Here is a 15,061-nt window from a genome sequence, read left to right as displayed (position 1 = left end):
ATCAAGTCGGAACTTTTAAGTGCCGTTAGCTTTGCTTCTGTCTTTGATTTTGCATTTGTTACTCTAATTACAGTAAATGTGGTTGAATTTTACCGTGCGGTAAGCACTGTATGTACAGTTCGCAACAATACCCAAGGACAGAGACTTTTTGCAAAGCAGCCCTGAAACCCAAAACGTACATATGTTATTATTTCACATGGCAAAAAAAAACCCCCCCCCCCCCCCCCCCCNCCCCCCCCGAAAGGGAGAAGGCAATGATTTTCAGGGGCCTTGCAAGTAGATTGGCCCGACCGGTGGAGTGAGCTCAATAGGAGGGTGGGGCTTTCCGTTCAAGCGTGACTAGTATATGAGCTGGGCCTGTGCCACACTGTTCGCAGCGCGAGCAGGAAGCACGCGAGCATACATCATCACTACAGTGATTTAATTTCTTGCCTTTACGAACTTGGCACCAAGTCTGCCGCGCCCTGGACCTGATCCAGTCTTTTTGGTCCCTGAGCTTGGCTGCGCCTACGACCCACTTTCTCAGTTCTGTTGCAACACGGTAGTGTATTCGTAGTACGAATAGGTAGGTAGGTGCCTAGGTACCTAGGTACCTTATGTATGTGGGACGTACGGAATACTGTACTGTACCGTACGTAGTAAGAGGGGCCATTCCTTGCGTGCTCCTCCCAAGTGCGGGATCACATCACCAACTAAACATCCCCGGCTTTAAAACACGACTTGGCATTGATGCGACCCCTTAGACTTACGGCATGGATAAGTCAACTGACGTCGATGGGGAAAGATACAACGGCACAAAAAAAAAAAAAAAAAACCGATAACAAAAAAGAAGAAATGAAAAACACGTCGAAAAACATTTGTGGAGACATAATGACGAGATACCGTTATTTCTGTCTGGCTGACAATCAGACAGAACCAGAACCCAGCCAGCAAACAAAGGGCAAAAAAGAAACAAAGAAAAGCAATGCGGTGTAGATTTTTAAGTGTGAATTCTCAACGACTCGCTTTTTGTTCTGCGGAAAATGTACCGGTATTCTTCTTTGTTTTCCCCCCAGCCAGTCAGCCAGCCAGCCATCGGATTTGTTACTTACTGTTGTACCGTATCGTACGTAGTATGACAAAAGTCGAAATCCACTTTACTTTTTACAGGTTGGTTTGAGGTTGGCCAGCTTTTCCGTTTGCCGCCCCCTTGTTCCTTGTTGGTTGTCGTCAGCGCTCCAAACACACCCAAGGGCTAAACGGAGATCAATGTTTTTCATTTTCCTCATGGCAGGTTTGTTGATCTTTCTACCTAGGTTTAGGTACGTGGGTAAGTAGGTAGGTACCTAATGTTACTTACTACAACTGTACGTTAGCGCAATCCTACCGGTAGTTCTACTGTAGGTACAGTACATGTCCAATGTACCTACCTTGTGTACCTAGGGTATCTCATTTACCTGCCGTACCTGCCTTAAACACATCACTTCATTAATCCATCTGGCCCGTGTACGATCACTTCTCTCACACCTGGGAACGGGCTGCTTCTCCATCTTTGCTTGCTTTACTTTTCCCCCCTCTCTCCATCTACTGTATCCCCACCCCGTTTACAAAAGCCGACCCAACCAGGGTTTAAGACGACACCGACTTGTCTTCACCGCTCTAAACCGAGAGACCCCTGGCCACAACACTTCTTTCAACCAAAAAAATAAATAAAAATCACCGTTACATTGTTTACGCCCTACATATTTCATACATATTCTGCATCAATAACGCTGCTTCTTTTGTTAGCTTAGTTGGGCTCTCATCTTAACTAGAACTTGGCACGATAAAGCCCAAGCAAGCTGAGCTGTCATCTCTTTTCCGAGCCCGAATTGACCTGACCTGACCTGACCTGACCTAACCTGACCTGACCCCTTGCGCCAAGGGCTAGTCGCACGCACCCCCTCCTCCTCATCAGCCTCGTTATTTCACCTTTCTCCAACCGGCGCCCGCCGACCTACTTTAGTCCGCCATATTGGATCTTACCCTAGCGTCCGAGCTCCTGGTGATCTTGTTCTTCCTGATGGTTCCCTCACTTAACACACACTCTCACACACAGACATTCACACAACGAAAAGAATAAAGCTCCTTCTCGTGTTCCACCAATTCCTCGTTTATTCCGCCGCAGACACTTTTTCTCGTATCTCATTAGCTACTACCAACTACTCTGCTGTCTTGCCTGCCAGTCAGTAAGTCAGTCAGTCAGTCGATTATTCGGACTGGATAAACTGTACATACATATATGGACCCTCTTTCCCCTCTCGCTTGTCTTCAGAACTGCGGACCACCACCTTAGTTTTTAAAACACCCCGACACCGATATTTGCCATTCACTCTGGGTAAACTAGCTGGGAAGCACTTTGCTCACCCCCCGATCGACTTGAAAGAGCCCAAGGATATTTCCCAGAGACTGGCGTGAGAGTGTGAAAGACACTCGGAAACAACCATAGCACCGCTATATGTGGGCAGCTTTTCAGAGGGATATGAGCACCACCTCGGTCCTCCAATTAAGCGAGCTTGGCTAGTTGAAGCATCCACCTGGAGGGAAGAGCAATCGACGACGAATAAAAAAAAAAAAAAAAAAAAAAAAAAAAAAAAAAAAACGAACAGCAGCAGACCGACAGACCAGCAAAAATGGCTTTTGATATGCGGTCAAACATGTCTCCCTCTTTGGCCAAGAAGGTTGTCGATGATGACATGTCGGACGATGAGTTTGACTTTGACGAGGAGTATTTCATGAGGACCTACAAGCCGCTTTCGAACTTGCCTACGCCCCCACCGTCTTCACAAAACTCCTCGGCCGCCCTCAGTCCTATGTTGTTGGAGATGCAGGATGGCGAGATGCGGGACCCAGCCTTCTTTGGTAAGCACTCACTCTCGGGGCTACATGACCCATTTGGCATTTGATGCCTTAGTTTTCTTGTGTGTAATGTGTACTGATCATTTGTGCCTTCAACCTATCTACAGGAGCTGCTGTTCATCTGGTCAACCTCTTGCCCCCAGCCGCATCTCTGGCAACGCCGTCGGTTCCTGTTGTTCATGCGATTCTCACTCGATCTGACTTGCCATTGCATACTGTGGCCTTGGCCGTATGCATCATGGACTCCCTTGGTAGCAAGTTTCCTAGAGCTTGGAGGACGTCTTGCCCCTTGATGCCTATGGGCCCCGACTCCGACTTCGATGTGGATCCCGATTATACGCACACGGACGGGCGTACGGAAAAGCGCACGCGCCTGCAGCATATCGACTCGGTCTCGCCGGAACTCATTGTCCTCGCTTCGTTGATCATTGCTGCCAAATTCACCGACGACTCCCAGGAATCAACTCGATGGTATGCCGGGGCTTGGGGCAGCTGGATGTGGTCATGTGACCAGATCAACACGACGGAGCGATGCATCATGGAGAACTTGGGCTACCGGATCATGCCCTTGACTGCCCCGGACATCCTCGAGGATGCTATCACAGACATGGCCAGAGCCGCGAAATCGGCAACAGGCTACCCAGGCTGCGGTAACAGCAGCGGGTCGTCGTCGTCATCATCCCGGGGAGGATACGCAACACCGGTTACACCCGCAAGTAGCTGCGATGATCGGCAGCTTGGGGGTCACCGGTGAACAGCTCTTTTTGGAATAATCTTCGTCTTCATTGTCGTCATCATCACTACTGCCACTGTTAAGAACTGGCTGTTCCTGCCAAACATCGACATTCATAACGTCCATAATATTTCATAATCGGCTATTTTCTTGTCTTGGTCGGAGCATCAGCAGCGTGTTGGGTTTTTACAAACTGCTCTTTTTTTTTTCTCTTTTCAATCATGGGCGTTTCTGGCATCTTAATCAGACCATATCTGGGCGTTTGGTGGTCCTCATTTGTCGTCATTTACATTTTTTTTGTCCAAGTTTGCAACATCATACCCCCTTCTTGTTTTATTATTTGGCGTTTTTTTTCCTGTTATTACAAAAGACTTGGTTGGGCTATATTTGTTGCATTTTATCGTTTCCTCTGTGCCCGATGATGTGTTAGTCGGCATTGGCACTTGGAGTGAGACACGGACAGAAGAAGAAGGAGAAAAGCCAAAGACTGTGCCCTTTTGGTTAGTTAGCTACTGGCGGCACAGAACAGCATAGCACAGACTTGGTCACAACAACATCACATTGAATATGGTCTACCCTAGGTTGACATACCTGGGCAAGTTTTTAAATTCTAATTTAGTCGCACGTCACGTCCGAGCTCCTTTGGTTCTCCCCAATTGCCTATGCAATGACATCATAAGAGATAATTGCAAGCAAGGTTTTTGAATTCAAGAACGATTGAGACAACAACATGGTTGGCTGTACGACGAGACAAGTCTATGGACTAAGCCTCTCCAAGGTCCACTCTGCGTCCTTCTCATCTGTCCTCTCGTAAACAAAGCGATCGTGCAATCTATTCGCCCTCCCTTGCCAAAACTCAACCCGCAGCGGCACGATCCTCAGCCCTCCCCAAAAGTCAGGCACTGGTATGTCATCGACGCCGGCAAACTTGCCCTCGGTCTCGCGCACCCACCCTTCAAGCTGCGCGCGGCCGTCGTCCTCGGCTCCTCCTCCTCCTCCTCCTTCTCCTGCTTGGGGTTTGAGCACGGCGCTCTGTCGACTCGCCCAAGCCCCGATGCGGCTGCCGCGGACGCGCGTGTCGTAGTAGCGCTGCGACTCGTGGCGCGTCAGGCGTTCGGCCCTGCCCTCGACGCGCACCTGCCTCTCGAGCGGCTCCCACCAAAACGTCAGCGACGCCCACGGGTTCCCGACCGACGCGGCCGTGCCGTCGCCAAACAGGTCAAAGGCCTTGCGGCTGGTGCCAAAGTTGGAGTAGATGACGAAGCCCTTGTCGTCGAGCTCCTTCATGTAGACGACGCGGGCGGTCACGCGGCCCGACGGCAGCGACGCGGTCGACAGCGTGCACGTCTCCGGGTGGGATACCTTGAGCTGCTGGGCTGCGGCGGCGGCGGCGGTGGTCGAGTCACCACCGTCGTCACCCAGCGCCGATTTGAACCAGGCGTGGAACTGCCGGATCGGCGACGTGGGGTCCAGGTCCGAGCGGTGCAGCCCCGTCCGCTCGTGCTTGAGGAACTGCTCCGCCTGGCTGTTCATGGGAGCCGTCGATGAAGGGGCGACTGTTGCGTGTTAAGGGGCCATTGGTGGGCTGTGTTAGTCACTATCGATGTGGCGTGTTTATGGAGTGGTGTAAGACATTTATTCGGTCATCGTCCCTCTACCCCTTGTAATTTTTCAGTCCATTCAGTGAAGAGGATAATGAGGAAGGGGATAAGGGGCGCCTTGTCAAAGATCAACTGAAGTAGAGGAGGCACAAGTACGACCACACAATGCCTTCCACGACACACTTTTCAGGTTCTCGTATCTTGACTGCCTTGACGGGCATGGAGCCAAGCTCCAGGGAGAGAAAGTGGAATGAAAAAAAAAAAAAAAGAAAAAAAAAAAATTATGAGCTGGGATAAATTTGATCTTTCTTCACGTAGTAGCTTACAGATTAGCTTCTCCCCATCAGGAGGAGGGTGCAAGGCCATTGTTCTTCGAAAGCTGAGTGCTCCAAGTCGGCCGAGTGAGCAGTTGAGGCGGATGAGGGGCCGAGTGATGATGTTCATCAAGGCAAGGAAGCAACCAAAAAAACAAAGATCGAACCCAAAGGAGGCTGATAACAATAAAAAAAGCAAAGCAGGCAATTGTTCTTTTTATTTATAAAACAAAATACTGCAACGTCTTACAGGCGAAAAACTAATGGAAAAGATCAAAAGAAAGTAAATATTCCCATCGTCCTTTTTTACTTCGTATGACGTTGACTACGAGAGTCTATCCAATTCCACGTCACCCCAGGATCACCCCACTACCAGGCCTCCGCTAAAAAAACACCGATCGTCTCAACCATAGCGTGGCACTAAGGATCCTGCTTGACTCACTCAAGCAGGTGCAAACTGAAATATTGCCCTGCATCGAGAAATAGTCCAAGAACCAGATGTTTTTTTATTGCATCAGTATAAATACCTACCTAGATTTTGTTCATCCAATTAAAATACCCCTTGTTTGTTGTTAACTTCTCCAATCATTTGGACTCGTGGATTACCCATGTAGATCGTCCTCATGACAGTGGAGACTGACTAGGTAAGAGAAAGCAAGCAAGCAAATGGGTGTTAGAAAAACATACACAAACAGGCACAAACATATACACATACGGAAAGGCACACACATATTCAAACAAAACTCAAATGGGTATATTATTAAACACATAACGCCCAAAACTCCAGCCACCTCACGCCATGCCGTCAAAATGAAATGACTTCTACGCAACGGCGTGCGGGCTCATTCCAAAATGACTACGACCTTGACGCCTTGACTCCTCCATTTAAGTCACTTGCGTGATTTATCGCTCTATATGCCTCTCTCCTAAGATTTTGTTTTTCTCTCTCTCTTCGGTTGACTAAAAGTCCAGGCATTCATTCGCCCACGAAATCCAGAAAAAAAAACCTCCCATCCAAAAAACCAGAAAGCAATAACCAAAAAAATGAACATCTCTATTTACCTCGACGCGAGAAACCCAAGGATAAAATGCCTAACCGCATCCTGTAGAAGAACCCAAAGAGCTAAAACTAATGCGTTTCGTATTTGGGGATCCAGCAACCGGTTGGCCTTGAGCCAAAGAAAACATCTTTCTTGCTCGCTCAGGACATCACCAGAGCAAGCAGAGCCATACGGCAGTAAAGTCCATATCTCATCTATAATAAACGATTCACATGTCAGCAAATGCAATAGGAGCAAGTCAACAAGAGTTGAGCCGTCAAACACTTACCTGTCTGAAATAGGCTGCCCGCTGATCAAAATCAATCTCCTCCGCAATCTCATCGTTCCTTGGGAGGGGGTGCATCACAATCATGTTAGCCTTGGCCTGGCGTAACATGGCGTTGTCGATGCGGTAAGCCCCTTTCACGGCTTCGTATGCCTCCTCACTGGGGAAACGCTCCTTCTGCACACGAGTGCAGTAAAGCACGTCGCTGCGCGCAACTATCTCCTGGGTCAGAGTCTCTGACTCGCACAAGAGCTGGCCGCGCTCTACCAGCTCGTTGCGGACGTAGGCCGGGAGAGAAAGACTCTTGGGCGAAACAAGCTGGATGCGAACCTCGTAGTGGCGCAAGAGCTTGGCCAAAGAGTGTACTGTCCGTCCGTAGAGCAGATCACCCACGAAAGTGATGGTCAGGCCCTGCACAGTACCCAGCTCTTCACGGATAGTGAAAAGGTCCAGGAACGCCTGAGTGGGGTGCTCTTTGCTTCCGTTTCCTCCATTGATCACTGGCACTTGGCTAAACTTCTGCGCAATGTCAACACTCTGTTCCTGAGGGTGTCTCAATACCACTGCGTCACCATACTGGCCAACAGTGCGCAGGGTATCTTGCAGTGTCTCCCCCTTCTGCACTGACGAGTGCGAAGTCGCAATTGCGATGGTCCGGCCACCAAGGCGTTGCATGGCAGCGTCAAACGACGCCGAGGTACGCGTAGACGGCTCGTAGAAGAGAGTGCAGAGAACACGACCCCGGAGTACGTTCAGAACACCATCCTTCTGCACACCAAGACGCATCTCTTGCGCAACAGTGAAGAGGTGATGCAGGTCGCTGCGCTTGTAGTCATGCACCGAAAGCACGTGCTGGTTCTTGAAGCGAGACGGCGCGGAAAGCAGTTCGCCCAGCGATGAAGTGCTCACAGTCGGCGGGATGCCCTGGGAAAGGATTTCGGTGTCCACAGCAGACTTGTTGACAGTGGGTGATAATGATGACATGGCAGCATCGATATATCTCGGCCGCAGGATAGGACGAGGCCCTGAGGACAGCATAAACTGGCGCCTAACGACAGGGCTCTCAGGGATTTGCAGAGCCGGCTTGAGAGGCGGCGACATGGGGAGCGAAGGCAGAGCGTTGTGAGTGGACATGTCCTTGCCCATAGGCGAGACTTGGAGAGCCTGCCCATCGAGGCACACCACCTTGCCTTCGAAAGTTACCCTTTGCACGGAACCCTGAACCTGTCTGCCTGCGAATGGGGACCAGTTGGCGGACTTGGGAAGAGTGTATGATCGGTTCAGTTCCACCTCAACCGAAGTACCGACCTGCTCGTGAAGCTCAAAGATCTCCATCGGGTTGTCATGCAGGCGAGTCTTGATATCATCCATAGTCAACTTGCCCTCGGAGACCGATGTGAGCAGGAGTGGGAGGACATCAGCGATACCGACAGAAGCATCAGTGTCATGCGACAGAGTGTGGGCTAGCTGATAGGGAAGGCTGCCGATCGAGAACACGTCGATAGTGCTCATGTGCTCCCACAAAGCCTGCTGATCCTCGTAGGTAGGGAGAAGCTGCTGGCAATCGGGGAAGTCCTTCTGAGACAGGTAAAGGCAGTAGACCGACACATCACAAGTAACCTTGAGACCTTTCTGCTTGCTCAGCTCAATGAGTCTGATGTCATCCTTGCTAGTAACACACGTGACGTGAATGCGTCGGTTGTGAAGGCTTGCCAGCAGCAGAACTGAAGCCAGGTCTGTGGTCTTGGCGTCCGTGATAATGGGCTTGTGGGCTGGCCAAGAGTCGAAGTGAGCCGTCACGGCAGCTACCTTGCTGATGTTATCCGACGAGTGGTTGAAGGGAATGAAAAGCGACCCAACCTCGGCCATGACCTGGCTGATTTGATCAGAGTTGCTCGAGGTTGCCGAGACTGACAAGTTGAAGTCGCAGTAGGTGCCCGACTTGGCGTTTTGCTGTGCGACCTTGAGAGACCTTGCGTCTGTGATGGCACCGTCTACGCCTACCGGCATAACCCTGATCATGCTGAAACCGGCCGCCACAGATGCCTTGGTAACAGTGCTCAAGTCCTTGGAGCCAAGGGACACGATACCTGGAACAAAAGCCGCAATGTTGATAAGACTAGGCAGAATCATGGTACGATGACTGGTCTGGTAGTCTCGCAGGCCAACCTCGAGCTCGAAATGCCTGGCAATAGCCTCGACAAGGATCTTAGCGTTCTTGACATTGGTAACCAAGGGAATCTGGTAGTCGACAGCCATTCTGCGGGTCTGGTATCCCTTGCTCATGTAGTTGGCGGGACGTCTGTACTTGTTGCTCGAGGGGAGGTTGATATAAAGGTCTATCATGTTGTTGGACAAGTGTTGTGTGAGCGAGAACTCTGACTTTTGTCCGTCGTCCTCAGAGCCCAGAGCCTCCAAGTACTGTACCGGGATGCCGTGCTCCTGCAAGAAGTCGGCTGTACCGGCCGTCGCAAAGAGCTTGTAACCGAGTCTTTGCAAATTGGCAACAGACGGCAGCATTTCCTTCTTGTCCTTATAAGATCCGATAGACAGCAAGATGTTGTTCCTAGGGATCTTGAAGCCCGTGGAGAGCAAGGCCTTGAGATACGCCTCGTACTTGTCCCTTCCGAAACAGGCGACTTCTCCGGTCGAGGCCATCTCCACACCCAGAACTGGATCAGCACCCGAAAGACGAGAGAAACTGAACTGAGGAACTTTGCAGGCGACGGCGCTCGATGTTCTCTCTTCTTCCGGATACGCCTCAAAGGGCACGTTCATAATGGCCTTGGTCGCCATCTCGATGAGGTCCACGCCCATGACCTTGGAAACGAATGGGAATGACCTCGAGGCACGGACGTTACATTCGATGACTTTGATGTCGTTATCCTTGGCGATAAATTGAATGTTGAAAGGTCCAGTGACGTTGAGGGCACCCGCAATCTTGCGAGTTGCCTCTTCAATCCTTTCAATCGTCGTCTTCTCAAGATCTTGGGGCGGGAGGATGAGTGTTGCGTCTCCGGAGTGAACACCAGCGTTTTCAACATGCTCGGAGATAAAATGACCAACAACCTTGCCGTCCTTTGCAACGGCGTCCATTTCGATTTCTTTGGCGTTCTCAATGTACTTGGTGATGACCACTGGGTGCTCGCGAGAAACCTCGGCAGCCTGCTTCAGGTAGGACTCGAGGTCGGCCTCTGAGTATACAGTGTTCATGGCCGCGCCCGAGAGAACGTACGATGGGCGGACAAGAACCGGGTATGACACTGTTTGACAGAACTTCTTGGCCTCCTCAAAGCTTGTCAACTCTTTCCAGGTGGGCTGGTCCACACCAATCCTGTCAAGCATACGAGAGAACTTGAAGCGATTCTCGGCCGTGTCGATCATCTCTGGCGAGGTTCCCAGGATCTTTGCTCCGTAGCGGTGCAGAGGCAGTGCGATGTTATTGGGTGTCTGGCCACCCATGGCGCCGAGGATACCGTTAGCAGACTCCATCTCGTAGATATCGAGCACAGTCTCCAGGTTGATATTCTCGAAGTAGAGCTTGTCCGCCTCGTCGTAATCCGTGCTGACAGTCTCGGGGTTGTAATTGACCATAATGGTCTTGTAGCCCTGTTGACGCAAAGTCCTGATCGCGCGGACCGAACACCAATCGAACTCGACCGAGGAACCAATACGGTAGACACCGGAGCCGAGTACCATAACGCCGTGGTCGTCAAGCACAATGTCGTGCTCGGTTGCGTTGTAAGTGAGATAGAGATAGTTGGTAAATGCCGGGAACTCAGCTGCAACGGTATCAATTTGCTTGACGAAAGGTGTAATGCCTGCTTCAAGCCTGAGGGAGCGAACAGCCAGCTCGTTGGAGCTCCAGAATTTGGCCAACTGCCTATCGCTGAAGCCGAGACGCTTAGCTTCCAGCAACAAGTCAGGGCGTCCACTGATGTCGTCTTTGGAAAAGCCAGACATGGTTTTGGCAAAATCACTCAGGCCCTTGAGTTTGTTGAGGAACCATTTGTCAATCTTGGTCATTTCCCAGATCTTGTCAACAGTGTAGCCGCTTGCCATCGCATTTGCAATGGCAAAGAGACGCTGGTCTGACGGCGTTTGCAGCTCGTCATCGATCGACATGAGAGCCTTGGTCTCGTTGAAGCCGAGGTTGTGGAAATCAATGGCACGGATTGCCTTTTGGATGGCCTCCTCAAAGGACCGACCGATGCTCATAACCTCACCAATACTCTTCATTGAAGAGCCGAGCAAGGTTGACACTCGGGTGAACTTCTTAAGATCCCAGCGGGGCATCTTGACCACGACGTAATCCAAAGATGGCTCGAAGCAAGCACATGTCACCTTGGTAACCGAGTTCTTGATCTCCTTCAGGGGGATACCAAGGCCAAGCTTGGCTGCGATGAAGGCAAGCGGGTAGCCAGTTGCCTTGGACGCAAGGGCAGAGGATCTCGAAAGACGGGCGTTGACTTCGATAATGCAATACTCCTTGGAGAAAGGATTGAGCGCGTACTGGATGTTGCATTCACCCACGACACCCAGGTGACGAATGACATTGACTGCGGTAGTCCTCAGCATGTTGTAGTCCTCATCCGAAAGTGTTTGCGAGGGAGCCACGACAATGGAGTCGCCGGTATGGATACCAAGGGGATCGAAGTTCTCCATGTTGCAGACGGTGATGCAGTTGTCCTGAGCGTCGCGCACCACCTCGTACTCGATCTCCTTCCAGCCCTTCATACTCCTCTCAATAAGGACCTGGGGACTGGCCGCCAAGGCCTTGTTGCAAAGATCAAGAAGCTCAGCCTCGTTGTTGGCAAAGCCACTTCCGAGCCCACCAAGAGCATATGCTGCTCTTACAATGACGGGGAAACCAATGTCCTTCACGACCCTCATGCACTCGTCCACGCTGCTTGCCGACGCGGACTTGGCACACTTCTCTCCAATGGACTCCATGCTACGAGCGAAGAGCTCACGGTCCTCGGTAGTGATGATGGTCTCGATAGGGGTTCCGAGAACCTTGACGCCGAGCTCCTCAAACTCGTCCTTGAGCTGGATACCCACTGAGAGAGCGGTCTGGCCACCGAATGTGACGTAGATGGCGTCGGGACGCTCGTATTTGATGACTTTGCGTACGAAATCGGCGTTGACTGGGAGGAAGTAGACCTTGTCTGCGAGACCCTTGGAGGTCTGAATGGTGGCAATATTGGGGTTGATGAGCACAGTATAGATACCCTCCTCCTTCAGAGCCTTGATTGCCTGACTTCCAGAGTAGTCAAACTCTCCAGCCTGTCCGATACTCAGGCCACCACTTCCAAGAACGAGGACCTTCTTGACGTGCACGCGGGGGTGAAGTCTTTCGTTCTCTTCAATAGTGCCGCCGGGGAAGCTGACAGGCTTCTGCAGAAGACTGCTGTCGGCGGCGCACTTGACCACAGTGTTGATGAAAACGTCGAAGAGGAACTCGGTATCACGGGGACCCGGTGTGCTTTCGGGATGGAATTGCACACTGAAGTGGGGCTGGTCGACGTGCATAATACCCTCGTTGCTGCCGTCGTTGGCATTCACGAAAAGCTCCTTCCAGCCGGTAGGGAGGGTGGCTGCGTCCACAGCGAAACCGTGGTTTTGCGATGTGATATGGCATTTGCCGGTCACCATGCTCGTGCAAGGGATGTTGTGACCGCGGTTTCCGAACTTCATCTTTATTGTTGTGGCGCCGGAAGCCCTCGCCAGCAGCTGGTGGCCCAAGCAAATACCGAAGATGGGAGTCTTGTTTGCAGATACTGCCGCAGAGATACGCTTGACGGCGTCCTGGACCACAGACGGGTCACCAGGGCCGTTGGAGATGAAGAGACCATCGTACTCGGTGCCAGCTCCCTTGGACACATCATAGTCCCAAGGGCATACTAGAACCTCGACGCCGCGCTTGAGGAAGCAACGGAGCTGGTTGTATTTCATACCAACATCGAGACAGAGGATGCGAATCGGTCGGCCGGAGGGATGCTTCAGAGCAACATTTTGCGGTGGCTTGTAGAGCTTTGGTGCCTTGATGGAGACTGTAACAACATCTTATCAGTTACCAGTCCTAATGTCCGTTTTGGGGAGGTTTTTGGATCACTTACCCTCAGCAACAAGATTCTTCTTGTTGGGGTTCACCCAGTCAACAGTCTCGAAATATTGAGACCAGTCTGGGGCTGCAAGTTTCGTTATAGAGAGCTCCTTGCCACTCTCAGTAGCCGAGGAGCGTTGGAGTAGCATGCGACCCAACATACTTCCGTGGTTCCTGATGTGCTTGGTGAGACCTCGTGTGTCGACACCATACATTGCCGGGATTCCCTGCTCCTTGAGCCATGTTCCCAAAGAGGAGGTGGCCAAGTGGTGAGAGTAGTCCTCGCCTGAGTATGAGGCGGCCACGAGACCGGCAATGTGGATCTGTGAGGACTCAAAGTGGGCAGGAAGGTCTCCCAGGAGCTCATCCATGGTCTCACGAGATGGAACTCCGTAGTTTCCTACCAGAGGGAAAGTGATCACAAGGATCTGGCCTCGGTAGGAGGGGTCGGTAACCGACTCTGGGTAGCCCACCATTCCAGTCTGGAAAACGAGCTCGCCGGCGATGCTCTTGGGGGCGCCGAAGCTGTAGCCCTGGTAAGCAGAGCCATCTTCAAGCTCGAGGCAGATGAGCTTGCTGTCGCTGGCTGAGTCGACGATGCGGGCCGAAGCCGGAGGGAACACGCGGGCAGCCATGACGACTGCGGCTAGAGGGGTGGGTGCCCCGAGGTGGTGCCTGAGTCTCCAAGTAAAATAACAAAGATGAAGATAGTGGAGGGTGACGAGCTTGTGTTCTCTTGCTTTCAACGGCGTTCAGACTTCAGGCATCCGAGCTTCCGTCTTGGCCTGAAGCTTTACGACCGATGAAAGGGAGAGGGGAAAAGAAGAGGAGGAGAGAAAAAAAAAAACCATGATGGTATTCACCAGATTCTTTAAGACATTGCCATGGGATTCTGGGACCGGCAGAATTCCTACCCCACCAAAAACTTTTTTTTTTTTTGCGGCGCGGACGTCAGAGCTCTGCTTTCTTTGGCCAATTCCCATGGCCGTAGAGGTTGGCGGCGCCACATTTGGTGCGGGGACTGCCCCTGCCTCCCTGTATTTGCTCTGACCGCCTTTGGTCTGTGGGGCCACATTTGACTCGGGGAAGCCCTACCTAGGTGGTTAAGCTCTGAGATGTTTACCGTAGTAGCCCGCTCCTGTAACATGTAGCTGCCGCTAAGAGCTCGAGGCGTCCAATTATGAGATCAGGTTCTTCTTGCGGGTACCTCCACTATCAAAAAACTGTTGCAGCCGGCTTTTGTGAGAGGGGCAATAGGCGAAGTGCGACTGCAAAGAAACTTCAACACTAGAACAGAATGTCTGACAATTCCGCTTGAACTTGATGAATCATCGTAGAGATTTTGTTTATCCGAAAATGCTAAGTACGCTCGCTACCTAGTATGTTGAGACAGTACCACCCTGGATGCCAAAAATACTCGCACATAACAATCTACTTGGCAAAGAAATCAGCTGACTTCCAGTCACAAGCGAACCATGAACAAGTTTCATTGTCTCCCTCCACAAAGCTCCACAAAGCCACCGCAACGACTGCCTGTCATACTATAGTATTTGACAGTATAGCGTAATGGTTTTGATTAAGGTTTTCATGCTAAAGTATCACAGATATTTACTCTGGTATAGTTTTGGATTTGTTGCGTTGTTTACGATTTGAAGGGTTTTAAAGACCATGAGACCTACTATATGAATCTGAAAGCGGGGCCAGACCCGAGTCTGTCAAATCAATCTCGATGGCTTAATATGGCGTTCGATTCGAATCCGATCAAGTACTATGAGTAATATCAGTGGAGTATTTAATGCTGTAAGGAAGCATTTTACAAAGTATCTATGTAGTAGTAATTAGGACCTATGCTTAACTGAACTATCATATAGTATTATACCAGGTATGCCGTGGTATGGTGGTCCAATAATTGCACTCAATGCTCCCATTTGCATGAAGAGTAAACAATCATACGTGAAGGTGTGGTTGCATTCCAAAATACTAGCGCGCCTTCGTGCATTTTGATACAACCACTACTGCCCTAGTGATCACGTAAAGGTGTTTAAGACGCATGCAAGACATCAACTGACTCTTACAGGATTTTTTTGATGAATTTTTTTTTTTT

At 50.8% G+C, this 15,061-nt stretch overlaps 3 protein-coding genes across 3 annotated transcripts; 1 reads left to right on the top strand and 2 right to left on the bottom strand.

Annotated features, from left to right (window-relative positions):
• The first annotated feature begins 1,815 nt into the window (after window positions 1-1,815).
• Window positions 1,816-5,820, top strand: PgNI_03968 (uncharacterized protein). The gene is made up of 3 exons (XM_031124020.1): window positions 1,816-2,880; window positions 2,985-5,203; window positions 5,533-5,820. Exons 1-2 carry the CDS (start codon window positions 2,652-2,654, stop codon window positions 3,629-3,631), a joined length of 876 nt encoding a protein of 291 aa, XP_030984425.1. The 5' UTR covers window positions 1,816-2,651; the 3' UTR covers window positions 3,632-5,203; window positions 5,533-5,820.
• PgNI_03969 (uncharacterized protein) lies at window positions 4,367-5,655 on the bottom strand (the record flags this gene model as incomplete). Its single annotated transcript, XM_031124021.1, has 2 exons — window positions 4,367-5,166; window positions 5,538-5,655. 2 exons carry the CDS (start codon window positions 5,653-5,655, stop codon window positions 4,367-4,369), a joined length of 918 nt encoding a protein of 305 aa, XP_030984424.1.
• Window positions 5,821-6,355: 535 nt separating the features above from the next.
• On the bottom strand, window positions 6,356-13,592 carry PgNI_03967 (uncharacterized protein; the record flags this gene model as incomplete). The annotated part of the gene is made up of 3 exons (XM_031124019.1): window positions 6,356-6,780; window positions 6,855-12,904; window positions 12,971-13,592. 3 exons carry the CDS (start codon window positions 13,590-13,592, stop codon window positions 6,727-6,729), a joined length of 6,726 nt encoding a protein of 2,241 aa, XP_030984434.1. The 3' UTR covers window positions 6,356-6,726.
• Window positions 13,593-15,061: the final 1,469 nt, after the last annotated feature.

Source organism: Pyricularia grisea, assembly GCF_004355905.1.
Source record: "Pyricularia grisea strain NI907 chromosome Unknown Pyricularia_grisea_NI907_Scaffold_2, whole genome shotgun sequence".
In the NCBI taxonomy this organism is placed as follows: domain Eukaryota; kingdom Fungi; phylum Ascomycota; class Sordariomycetes; order Magnaporthales; family Pyriculariaceae; genus Pyricularia; species Pyricularia grisea.
This window is presented reverse-complemented; position numbering and strand designations above follow the sequence as displayed.